Below are 13332 nucleotides of genomic sequence, written 5' to 3' on the forward strand. Positions count from 1 at the left end.
TTGGGGAAAATTGGCTTTATATTATAATTTGGAAATGGGTGGTTTGGGCGTCCTCCGTGAAAAGTTTTTTGTGTTGATTTGCATTGGGTGGAAAAATAAAAAAGGCATTTTTGTAAATTCATACGCATATTACGTTAACTATAAATGTTACTGTGCTGGTAAAAATGTGATTAAAATAAATGTGCCTTATTAGAAGTTTTTCATTCTTGCCAACTTTATTTTTTTATATTTTTTCCCAAATGAAGTAAAAAAAAAAAATAATAAAGGCTTTTTTATTATATAAATCCCAGGGCAGTTTATATAATATTGTACAAGAAGGCGCAATTATATCCTCAAATAAGGCCTCACTTTTTTCCTAATTTGCGGAAACATTTAAAAATAAGCTGTCAAATGGATGTATGAAAAACAAGCTAATAAGCTGTTAATCTTTCTGTACTTGGAATGATAAGCACAATTTTGTGTTTTGGCTTGGCAAATCGTATTATAGCATGTATGGAATAAAAGAGTAAGGGGAAAAAAAAGAAAAAAAAAAAGGTATATTGTAAAATATATATATATATATATATATATATATATATATATATATATATATGGGTTAAATGGAAACTGGGAATGAATGAAAAGGAAGAAGAAATGGAAAGCAAATGGTATTGTATATATGTACATAAACTATATTGTAGGACTTCCGAAAAAGAAAAGGGTACAATGAAAGTAAAAAAAGAAATTTTTTTAATTTTACAAAAAAAAATTCAGCAGGGACAAAAAAGCTTTATACATTAACGTACGTATATTTACATGTATATGTAGCGACAAAAAAATGCTCATAAAAATTGTTGCGTTGAGCAATAAATTTCGCACATACAATTTTGTGCTTCCGACGTCATATGTATATTTCTCAAAAAATTGCCGGCTATTCATTTAAGCTTTGTTTTCCTTTGTTTTTTTTTTTTTAATTACCAACCCCAAGGCGTGTGTTGCACGGGACATAGGGAGAATTGTATTTTTCGCGGAATTGAAAAGTTTCGCCCCCTTCTTACTGCTAATGAGTAAGCATCAGCACTCGTATGTGTACATATACCGTTAGCTCATATGCATATATTTTCCCGTTAAAACTGTTTTAAAAAAAAAATGTAACATAGGGATGATCATTTTTTTGTAACAATTAGCTTATAAGCTAATCCTTACTGGAGGAGGAATGGTTCTAAAAAAAATATGAAGAGATGTTGACGTGCGAGAAAGCAACAGCAGAAGTGAGGATATTTAATTGACAAAATGGTTGGACGCACTTTTAACTGCCTAAGTGTGTATCTCAATCGATTTTCACAGCATCGTGTGCATGCATGCACCTCCTGGTGAGGAACTGGTTGTGAAATAATTGTAAAGTTACATTTACGGGTAGGATAAGGGCAAAAGGGTGTGTGTGCGTATATAAATGGAAATATAAATATAAGTTCAATTAGGAATGTGCGCATGCAAAGACGAATTCATAAAGGTAGGTGTGTACCTGCTTTGTGCTATCCGTCGGCTCACCTAACGGAACTAAATGAGTGCGGTATAGACGCTCTCCCGTGCTTTTTAAATTATGCGCATCGAACTGAATTTCCCAAACCAGAACCATAAAAAAATGATATGCCAAAGGTGCGAATGAGGGAAAAAGACAAAATTATTGTGTGAATTTCTATGTATTCATTTTAAGGTGCTCTGTAGCTCCGTACAAGCATGCGAAAATATTCATTTATGTACATATATATATAAATATATTTATATAACGTATGCAGAGCGACGCTTCACAGAAGTGTGTGCTGAATTATGACCAACGACCTGCTGCATGTTTAGTTGAGAATTTCAATGGTTATATGCTTGCCTTTTTAAAAGGCCTACGTACGTTTGTTCCATTTTACTGTAAACACAGATTAAACATTTTCAACGTTGCTTTTTCCTTCATTTTTCGAATACCACGAAAAAGGCGTTTTTAGCTATTTAGAAAAATGGAACCAATTTCCGATTTTAATTTACAATATAACACCTGTTGACGTTGTTCGTTCCGAGCATATTAGGCCATAGTAAAAGTGCTACCTCGTTTATTTCATCTATTTAGAGGTAATTGTCCACAATGCCTGCAATTGTTCAAAAAGTGTGCGATGGGCTTCTTTTTTATATACTATATAGAAAAGCTTTCACCTTTCTATATATATATATACATTCCATTTGACACATCAGTAGAGTGATTTTAAAAAGTTAAAAATTTTACTGTGTGCTTTTAGCAGCCATTTCACAAAAAAGTAGTACAATTCATTTCTGTAGTTCCTTTTTCAGTAAAAAAATATTATGCGGTGTTTATTTGTATAATTATACATTTTACACCATGATGCTTTTTTCTTGGAAATTCCACTGGCAAAGCAACATAAATTATGCTTATTGTATTATAAGAGATGATTTTTTTTCTTTTATATTTTTTGTATCACGCATTTTGCTTACAATATTTGGAATAGTTTTACATTTTTTAGAAAAGTAATTTCAGATGAATTTCGAAAGTTTGAAAAATAATTGCAAATTAATCTGAAAGATTTCTCTTTCTCGGAAAGGAAAAACATTCTGTTCATATGAATTGAAAGCACTTTTTTATTTTTTATGTTTCATATTTGGCCTTTTCTTATAAATTTTTACTTTTACATACCACCGATCGCGTGGGGGTTCTGCATTTTTGCTGCCTTCGTTGTTCCAGTGGAAGAGGAAAAAAGGCAGCATTTTGAGGGAGTGAAGGAAATATGGAGCCAAGCACCATGTCAAGGTGCCCTTTTTCATTATCATTCAATGTACGGTTAAAATGTCACGTAACGTATTTTGTAAAAGAAAAAAATTAAGGGGGCCACAAAATTATAAAGTATATTATTTGTTTTACAATTTACGTAGGTTTTTTTTGCTTCATTATTATGCCATACCATGTACGTGAAGTTATTCTCTGTTAAATCTGCGTTGCACGTTTGGTATATATAGGCTACACTCAGTCCGGGCCATGCCAAATGTGAGGTTTTACTGTTGGCATTACTTCACCCCCACATGGTAATATTGAATGGAAGTGAGAAGTAAATCACACGCTTGGTTTTTTTTGAATAGAAGAGAAAGCACAGTATACTACTTGATCTTGTTACCATTTTGATTGATGATAACAGCGCCATTAATTTGTGATGCAGAAGAACGAAGTCGTCTTCCACCCTGAAAAGTTATAATAAATATTTTTAAAGGGTAGAAATGAAAAATGCTTCTCTAGACGCTGAAGAGGGAACAGGTGACAATGGCAGTGGTAATGACAAAGAAATTGAAAGTGTTAGCGAAAACGAAAGGGAAATAAACATGCTAAAAAAAAGCTTATGTTTGTCAAAGAACATGTTCGTGGGAAATGACATACTAACACCGTTTAATTATAGCCTCCTTGCATATGACACGAACATAAATGACAGAATTGCTAAGGTAGAGGAGGATGAGGATAAGAGAATAAAGGATTTAAAAGAAATATCCACCTTGGCAATTGCAGATGGAAACGCTACAAAGAGCCAAGAAGAAATGTACAAGGAAAATGAACTGAATTCAAGAAAACAAAACTTAAGAGAAAATGTTATAAAAAAATTGACGTCCATAAAGGTGAATATAAACATTAAAGAATTGGATGAATATTCTTCTGTTAAAAAATTATACTTAAAAAAAATGGAAAAGGATGACACACAAAGGGGAAAGGAAAGAAAGAAAAAGAAAAAGAAATCCTCCATCATAAGTAGCATTATAAATGATGACACGGTTACGCAGGATGATATAGGACATGATTTAAATTACATGAATGAAAGCACCATAACTAATCAGATGGGTGAATTGGCGAAAAATAATAATGAAAAGAATAGCATTTTACCCTTTGTGGATAGGGGAAAAAACGAAGTACACAGTGGACCGATTATAAAAAAGTCGGATGATAGTGTACTAAGCAGTGACGCGCTAAAAAATATAAAAACGTTGGATATTTATAAAAAAATAAAAAAACCCAAGTGGCACTTTCCATACAAATTGTACAGAGTAATCCTGGGTCATTCAGGATGGGTAAACTGTGTCGACGTGGACATAAGCAACGAATGGTTTGCTACTGGTGCAAATGACAGATTAATTAAAATTTGGGATTTAGCAACGTGTAAATTAAAATTAACCTTAACTGGTCATATAAATAGTATACGCGATATAAAAATTTCGAAGAGAAATCCTTATCTATTCAGTTGTGGTGAAGATAACAGAGTAAAATGTTGGGATTTAGAATACAACAAAGTGATAAGAGATTATCATGGGCATCTGTCGGGTGTGTATTGCTTATCCTTACATCCATCGTTAGATATACTCATGAGTGGGGGTCGTGATGCTGTAGTGAGAGTTTGGGATATTAGAACAAAGAGCTCCGTTTTTGTATTATCAGGGCACACAGGAACTATTATGTCTCTGTGTTCGCAATCTGTTGAGCCACAGGTTGTTTCGGGATCTCAAGATAAAATGATAAGGTTGTGGGATTTAAATAATGGCAAGTGCAGAATAGCATTAACGCATCATAAAAAAAGTATACGGTCACTATCTATTCATCCTTTTGAATATAGTTTTTGTAGTTGTGGCACGGATAATGTTAAAGTGTGGTGTGGAGCGGATGCTGAATTTGATAGGAACATTACAGGCTTTAATTCTATAATTAATTGTAGTTTAATTAAGCAAGATTCCTATTTTAGTGACTCATCTATTTTAATCCTAGGAAGTAACAATGGTCAGCTACACTTTTACGATTGGTCCAGCGGTTATAAATATGATACGTTATCAAACAAAGTGGTTCCCGGGACTGTCGAGTGTGAGAATTCCACGCTAGCCATGGCCTTCGACAAAAGTGAAAGCCGCTTGATAACAACCCACGGGGATAAGTCCATTAAGGTAGAGCAATAAGGGGGGAAATAACCCTAACCGCATACATGAAAGGGTTGTGTGTATGTGCATGTATTTATGTACGGAACATTGTTTGCTTGCCTTCTTTCTGCCTATACTGTATCAATTCGATGTGAAAAATGAAAGAACTCATTTTTACGTTTGCAAAATGTGTCTGTTAACATTTCTTTTTTTTTTTTTTTTTTTTTTTTTTTTTCTGTGCCCACGCAGATTTGGAGAGAAAATGAAGATGCGACACCCGAAAATTTCCCCATCAAGTGGAACCCCTACGAAAGCTTCAAATTTTGACGCGGCCACAGGGCGCCATTTCATCGCGAATAAGTTCGGCGCATTGTTTTGGGTATGTGTATGTGATAATGCATGTATATATATACACATACGGAACTGCTAACGCGATTGTTCTTTTTTTTTTTTTTTGTTATATCAAGGATATTTGTACCATTAGAAAAAAGGGGAAAGCAAGTCTCACGTAATTATTACGACAGTGGTGTTCGTGCGATTTGCAGAAATACGTTCACTTCCACATATTCGATCTTAGAAGTCACATGAATGCGCTGCGACGGGGCAACGTTTTTTTTTTTTTTTTTTTTAATTGTTCCCCTTAAAATTGGCGCAACGTGTGTCGCGAAAGAAGTACAGTTTTTTTAAATAAAAATATTGCCACATACGGGAATGTCAGAAAGGGTATTTGTTGCATTGTTTTATGTGACATATTTTTTGAAGCATGAAACCTGTTTTATGTGACCCGTAACATGACATTACTCCCTTTGATGTGCAGAATTTATTTTTTTTAAACTTTGTAGAAATTGCTTTAGCAACATTTTCTTTTTTTTTTTTTTTTTTTTTGTATAAAGTATTCCCATTCATATGTAAAATAAAAATGTTGTGAGAAGGATATAACGCCTAGTTCTCTTGTAGTCACTGCAAAAGTTGAAAGGAAATGCGTTCAGATAGTAATGCAAAAACGGGCGTGTGAACATTCCCTGCTTTTTGGTGTGCTTTCCCATTTTTAAGTTCCCTTTTACATTAGATCCGTTCAAATGCTTTAAGTAAAGAAGGAATTTAACACATCGTATAGGAGGAGAAGGAGCAAATTAAGAAAGAAGGAAGCGCTGAAAAATAACATGGGGTGTAGAGTGGACGAACAGAATCATTTGAGAATAAAATCCAGAAGGGATGGAAATAGAAAGAAAAATGACATTTTACGAAAAACAATTTTGTGACGAAGCATACCATTAGCCGATTAACTTTAAGTGCCAATTTTGAAAAAAAGTTGAAAAAAGAAATAATTTTTTCTGAAGCTGCTTTTTTTAGGTTCCTTACATTTTTGATAAATATGACAGTGTAACAAATTAAAAGGGAAACATTTCTTGTTAAGGAGAAAAAGAATAATATAAAAAAAGGAACATGCTTCAGACGCTGAGCTCAGAGAGAAAACCGCTTTAAAGAAAATGATAAAAATTGCAAAGAGGCAAATATACTACTCGTGTGAAAAAAAAAAATACTACACAAACAGATTATATAAAAAAGTGTGCAGCAACTGCACAAGTTTAAACATAAATAATGTAAGCAGGTGTGTGTACTGTGATAGCATACTAAGTGACAATGATATTAGATTAATAAAGAACACCATTTTTACAGATATCATAAATGTACGAAAGGAGTGGAAGCCTTTTGACAGGAAAGCTGTAAGAAGTAGCAACTTTTCCGCACCGCTATTGAATAATGTGGAAATTGATGATAAATATGTTCGCCTTAAAAATGGGCTTATAAATAATTGTGATAAATTGTACGTGTACTATAATTGCTATGATTATATCATATTAAATAATCCGCACAGCAATTCCTGTCTTAACCTTATGGTTTTATTTAAAGGCATTATGTATGATGTTAAGAATTTAAAGAGGAAGAACATAAACTGCTTGTTGCATTTGTACAACTATGTGTACTTTGTCATTGATATATTTCTGTACTTTCTTCTAATTAGTAAAGGGAAATTGGTTCACTACAGATACATGTATAATGTTTCCACGAAGGTCGACGCGGATTACAATGACGAGCTTGTAGATATTTTGTTTGAGCTGAACACAATAATTAAGGAGAAAAAAAAAAGCATTGTTTTGGAGAATGGGAGTAATGAGAAGGAGAGTCATTTAGAAAATGTAAACGAAACTAACATTATTGAAAAGCTGAATGAAAATTATGAAAATATATATATAGAAGTGTTAAAAAATGTTAAGGACAAATCAGGGTTGTGTAAATTTTTTAAAAAACTTGAAGATGTGAATGTTAAAAATAAAATAAAAAGTTTGAAAAGATATTTGTATATCGGTTGTTCGTACCCTTCGCCAATAAATCACTTTTCCCTTCAAATATTATTCCCCCCATTTTCAAATTATAACTTTTTTGCGTTTCCTTTTTATTTTCCCATACGAAAAATATTGCACGATTTGTACGTATATGGGCACGTCAAGAATTATAGCCACTCGGACATAATTAGGAACATATACAGCGACAAGTTGGTTAAGGAATTGAAGGAGAGTGATTTATCTTCAAGGAAAATTCTGCAGTTTTGAACTATGCTTTGAACAGCCGGAGAAGGAGGAAACGAAATGTGTGTATGTATGTATGTATGTATGTAGGTAGGTAGGTATGTACGCCTTGTTGTGGGGTACAAAAGGGTGATAATTTCTTCCTGAACATAACTGTATACAACAAAAGGGAGATGTCACTTAGAGATCAGTTGGTCACGTTAATTTGTAGGATGAGGTTTTTTTTGTAGGTAAATCTTAAAAGTAACATTGGAGACGACTCAAATTAGTGAGCTTGGGAAAAATACAAACGCTGAATGCAAAGTGACAAGAAGGTAGGTATATATTATTCACAATAGCAAAAATTGTGTCATTCATATTTACACGTATAGTGCCGTTTCAAATCGTCCATTTTGTGTGTCAGCCCAGTTGGAAATAATTTGTTCTTATGACGGAGCCTTTGAGAGGCATTTATAATTTGCTTATGCATGTAGAAGGGGATAAGAAATTTACACTGTTTGTTTTTTTCTTTTTCTTATAAAGAGGAAAAAAGTGCATGATCTGAATTTTTTTTTTTTTTTTTTTTTTTTGTTTTATTTAGCATTACCTATGCACTCTTTTTATCGTAGCATAGTTTAATGCCAACTTTGAATAAAAGGTCTCTTAAAGTGGATCAGACACAGTTTGTTCTGTCGAATTAAGATATTGCAGTGTGGCTATTTTGTTTACGAATATCTGCCTTAAATGGTACAATTTTGGCTTTTAAGTGGATGTGTGTGTGCAGGCGTTCAGTTGTGAGAAGCGAATACGTGGGTCCATTTTTTTTCACATACATATGTGCATTTATATTTTTATGAACTCTATTTGGAGGTAAGAACTATCTCAGTTTATTAGTTTGTATTTGAGCATTTTATAGTGCACTGATTTTTTCCATTATTTTATATATATATTTATTTTTATGTGAATGAAACTTTTGGGAATTTTCCTTTTTTCTGCTTAATTCTTTGGGTATAGAAATGGGCTTAAATAAATGGAATGCCTTGTGTACATACAAAATTGTGGGCGCACGATGTTCTTCGGAGGTGACATATTTGGGGGTATTACCATTATTTCCAGTACTGGAGCCAAACTTCCATCATATATACAGTATGCACATTTGTGAATGCACTGATAGATGTTTAAAAAAGGGGTTAATTTTTAATTAAAATATAAGTGAATGTGTGAATAACATGATGGGAAAATGGGTGAAAAATGTCTTTTAGGATTTTCCTAATTATTCAGGCGAAGCTCCTAATAAGGACGAGCGTCAGAAGGAACTATCGCCGGTGAACTGCACATCGACCATCATGGTTTGATCCATTTACTGCAGGGGTATAAGTAGGGGCATACTGCTAATAGAATTACACCATTCGGTGAAGGTAACAAAGATGCGAAATTTTCCTCATAAATATTTCATAAATATTTCATGAATGTACCACGGAAAGGTGCTTAAATGGTTTTCATTTGGGGGTACTGAAGAAAATTACATGCTTCCTTCAAGGGAAGAATGTAAGGGTAGCATAAAAGAAAAATCAAAAGGCACAGTTTTAAGAAAAACACCTTTTTTTCCCCTTACTTTTTTCCCAATCATTTAGCTAAATAGACATTTTGTATGTTTAGAAATGCGCCAAAAAAAAACTGATTATTACTGTAAAAGTGTAGTTAGTGCGTATAAATAATTCGAATATTCATAATGCACACATAATACGTGAAACAAAAAAAAAGAATAAATAATAAATAATAATTCTTTAAAAATGAGTGTGTTTAACTCTTCATTGGCGTAACGCAAAAGTAGGTTAATTTTTTATTATGGTGTTCTTAGTATGTTTTAGTTACTCCTAGCGATAACGCCATACGAACAAATGAACAAATAAAATTAGTTGAAACTTCATTTAAACATGAGCAGTGCACATATATATATTTTGTTGCACTCATTACGCCATGCCAACAGGAGTTTCATCAGATATGTAACTCATAGAGTTAATAACCAAAACAAATGGCTCATCTGTGTAGTAGCGGTTAGACTGCAGGAAGAGAGGCACTTATTGAGCTATTAGCAATTTTTTATATTATCTGTGAAGATGCTTAGTGAGATTTTTTTTTCATGCACATAAAATGTTCTGTATTCCCCCCGTTGTATATCATATAGGTTAACGTTAACACATATTTTGCATCATGCCTAAACTTGTTTGGAACAAGATGTATCGATACATCTTTACATATTGAGCACTGTGCATCTGAACATTTTAACATCTTCATCTTGGCTTCATAATGATGATTTCCTTATTCACATTTAGAGGAATATAGGTCGCCTTCCGTATGGGGGATCGTTCAGCTGAAATGGTAGCTTATCCAGGCGTTACATTTTTCTCTTAGAAAATTACACCATTCCATATTTTTTTCCATCTTCATTCTTACGATATCTTTCCAGTAATCTTCTATCTCGGTATCCCAGTCCCTAATTAATTTGTTGAAAGCTTTTTTTTTCAGTTTTTTGATGACCCCATCTAAAATTTCCTTATCGCCTTGATTTTTATGTATACGTTTCATTCCCATTATGTGGCACATATCTAACCAAGTCTGAAATATGTTTATAGCGTCGGATGATTTGTCCATCATTAGAGATCCTACTAACCAGGTGCCGAAGAGGAGTTTATACCATGCATCATATTCTTGGTATTCTATATATTCCCATTTTGTTTTCATCCTCTGCTCAAAATCGGCCCACCTTTCTACGATCATTTGAAATTCTAGATCGTCTAAGGCGCTTGTTGGAGATCTAGACCAGGGATCTCTCCCCATTTTCTGCAGTGCTAAGCTTCTGCCATTGTGGCTCACTTGCTTTGGGGAAATAGAGCCCTCTCGTTGGGTCAACGCACTGTGTGGGGGGATTTGTACATATACATGTAAAAAAAAAGTTGTAAGGGATAAACAAGTGCAAAATATATATGAACAGATGGAAAAAAAAAAAAACGTGAACGGAATCATTTGTATGCACATTTTTGTAGACAAAAACAGTGCTTCTACAAATGTAAAAATTATGGTTGATAACAGAATGGCGATTTTCTATTTCTACTTACGGGAATAGACATAGAAGGATCAAGACGCATATCACTAAAAGCTTAGAAAATGGAGTAGTTTTGTTTCCATTGCGGGGTAACCGTTCGAACTTTTGTTTCGCTAAGTCGCCATTTAAAGGTAATTTTTTTGCAAAGGTGTTGTACAGATTTGTATTGCTGCACATGGTTAACTAGTATACTTGTAAACTGCATAAATGTGTTATTTTAGCTATTCAACTGTTATTAAATTGGATACTCTATGCTTTATAATATTAGATTGGGCACATGAGCAACAGGGGTGAGTAAAGTAGGTTTTGGGTTATTCTATTGCTTTATTATTTGGGTGCCTTGTCCCTGTTGCTAATATTTGCTGAATTTTATTAAACCTTGCTAATTATTTTTTTTTTTTTTTTCTCTCCGAAGTGGTAGTACTTTCATCTGTTAATGGATGAACAAATCGTATGACATTAGTACATTTTGCGTAAAAGGGTCAAACAGTTAATCTTAATTAACAAGCTTCTATATGCCATAAAACTATGTTTTTTTTTTTTTTTTTTTTTTTTTTTTTTTTTTCGCTTCTTATAAATACGGCTTAAAAATTGGTATTATTGTTACATTTAAGTTTTGCTTAAACAAACGGTTGCACTTATATTACGACGGCGGGTGCGAGATTTACATTTTATCTGTAGAACAAAATAAATTATTAGAATAAAAACGAGATATATACTCGTGGCAATAAGAAAGTTGCATATTTAAATGTACTTCATTTTATCTATTTTAATGAGGCATTACATTAAGTATTTTCATGTTATAGTATTAATTACGTAAGGCAAAAAAAAAAAAAAAAAAAAAAAAAAAAAAAAAATTAATAAAATAACCTGTTGTTAAGGGTTCATCGCTTCCATGCATCTTCTCTTAATCCTGTTGTTGGTTAGCCAAATTGTGTTGACCAAAGGTAAATACAAATATGTAATTTTTAAATCGTTCAGAGGCAAAAAAATATTTTTTAATAAGAGTCGGCTATTTAAGAAATAATTCCATTTTTTTTCTATTTTAAATGTTTGTAAAGTACATGTATAAAAAGATAACTAAATGAACAACAGTACCAAAAAGGCTGCTTAGAAATTGAAAGTTTCTGAAAAAAAACAAATAATGCATCAATGTTGTGGGAGCAACCAATAGAAGGAGTAATAACCCTGGCGGGCTTTCTCCCATTGAACTAGTTACAGCATATATAACATTACTCTGCTATTAAGTTTGGAGACAATCTTTCCCTTTTTCGTTCTATTTTTTTCCTTTCCACTTTTAACGATTAATTTGTGTAGCACAACATATTTTACTTGTGGACACAATGCCATAAGCTGACAAAAATATATACTGTATCTGTTGTACAAAAAAATTAAGAAAAAGAAAACAGTTAAATCCTTTATTAACACAGCTTCCAGAGGTACAGACGATGCGGGCATAATTCAAAAGTGTGTGTTCTTATATATTTAGAAAAATGAGATCTAGGAGTGTATTGCTTTTTTTTAGATGAATTACCCTGCCATTTTATTGCTCCCCTTTTGAGGAGAATATTATAAAAAGAATAATAATAAAATAAAATAATAATAAAAAATAATAAAATAATAATAATAACAAAAATGCTGTGCAATTAAATTATTTTGGTTTTATTCAAAAGAAGAGAAAACGAAACGTGATTTTTCCGTCGAGATGGTCTATCCATTAATTGTATTTGCCTGTACATTTCAAAGGGGGCCATTAAGTTGTGCAAATGGCTCTACCGATGTGTGTGCATTTCTGTATAAACTGGTAGCGAACCCTCCGTCGTATTATTGTTGCACACGATAATTTTGAGCGAAACGTATATAACGTATGAAATGGTCTATCACACCTTCTCCGAAAGGAAAAATGGAGAAACTATTTAAACAAGTAACATTCGAATAAAAATTAACCCTAACTTGTTCAACATTGTATTATAACAAGGTATACATGTTAGCATGCCATGATTTTACGTTATCGTATTTGATAAGTATAATAATTATTTATGCCCATTTTGAGGGAGGTAAGACTGGCAAGTTTACCAATTAGGAGATGTTGTTCCTCTTCTACTAATTCTTACATTAAATATTAATGAGGAAGGTTCAAAGTAGACATATAGCTAGAGTAAATTTATTACATTCGGTACTACAAATGGATTTACAAAGGAGGGGGGGTTCCACACGCAAAGGGAGACTCCTTGTACATGCGATATGTTATACATGTGGGGGCATTTATTATGAATGTTTTGAAGTTTGAACAATCGGTCTTATTTTTTGCTAGTGTATGCGGGTAATTTAAGTGATATATGGGTTAATAGCTTAATTAGGACTAAAACGCCTGTGTAAAAGGCAGTTCCATAGAACAACAAAAATAAAATAATCCTTTAGCCGTTATCAAGTCAGGGTACATTTACATGTACACAAACCTGTTTTGAAAGGGAAGTTCATTTAATGTAAGTGGTACACTGTAACATATGGATAACTTTTTATTTCTTACAGTTTTGGCAAACTGTTCACCGTTTTTTTTTTTTTTTTTTTAAATAGCTGCCCAAATTTTATGGCATAGTATTTTATGCGAAAATAGTATGTACTAATTTTATTAATGTCTTTATGTGGTACTTCAATTTTAAAAAAAGGGATACCAGCGCGTTTGCAATAACTTAAGAAGAAATCGTACGGAGGGAATGGCATATAGACATG

General features: G+C 32.8%; 3 protein-coding genes across 3 annotated transcripts; 2 read left to right on the top strand and 1 right to left on the bottom strand.

Annotated features, from left to right (window-relative positions):
- Nucleotides 1–3252: 3252 nt before the first annotated feature.
- PKNH_0840700 (pre-mRNA-splicing factor PRP46, putative) lies at nt 3253–5250 on the top strand (the record flags this gene model as incomplete). Its single annotated transcript, XM_002258988.1, has 2 exons — nt 3253–4950; nt 5173–5250. 2 exons carry the CDS (start codon nt 3253–3255, stop codon nt 5248–5250), a joined length of 1776 nt encoding a protein of 591 aa, XP_002259024.1.
- A 1163-nt stretch (nt 5251–6413) lies between these two features.
- Nucleotides 6414–7538, top strand: PKNH_0840800 (conserved protein, unknown function; the record flags this gene model as incomplete). The annotated part of the gene is made up of 1 exon (XM_002258989.1): nt 6414–7538. The coding sequence occupies one exon, from the start codon at nt 6414–6416 to the stop codon at nt 7536–7538; it is 1125 nt and encodes a 374-aa protein (XP_002259025.1).
- A 2325-nt stretch (nt 7539–9863) lies between these two features.
- On the bottom strand, nt 9864–10776 carry PKNH_0840900 (Plasmodium exported protein, unknown function; the record flags this gene model as incomplete). The annotated part of the gene is made up of 2 exons (XM_002258990.1): nt 9864–10410; nt 10613–10776. 2 exons carry the CDS (start codon nt 10774–10776, stop codon nt 9864–9866), a joined length of 711 nt encoding a protein of 236 aa, XP_002259026.1.
- Nucleotides 10777–13332: the final 2556 nt, after the last annotated feature.

The sequence above is a fragment of the Plasmodium knowlesi genome (genome assembly GCF_000006355.2).
Source record: "Plasmodium knowlesi strain H genome assembly, chromosome: 8".
NCBI lineage: Eukaryota > Apicomplexa > Aconoidasida > Haemosporida > Plasmodiidae > Plasmodium > Plasmodium knowlesi.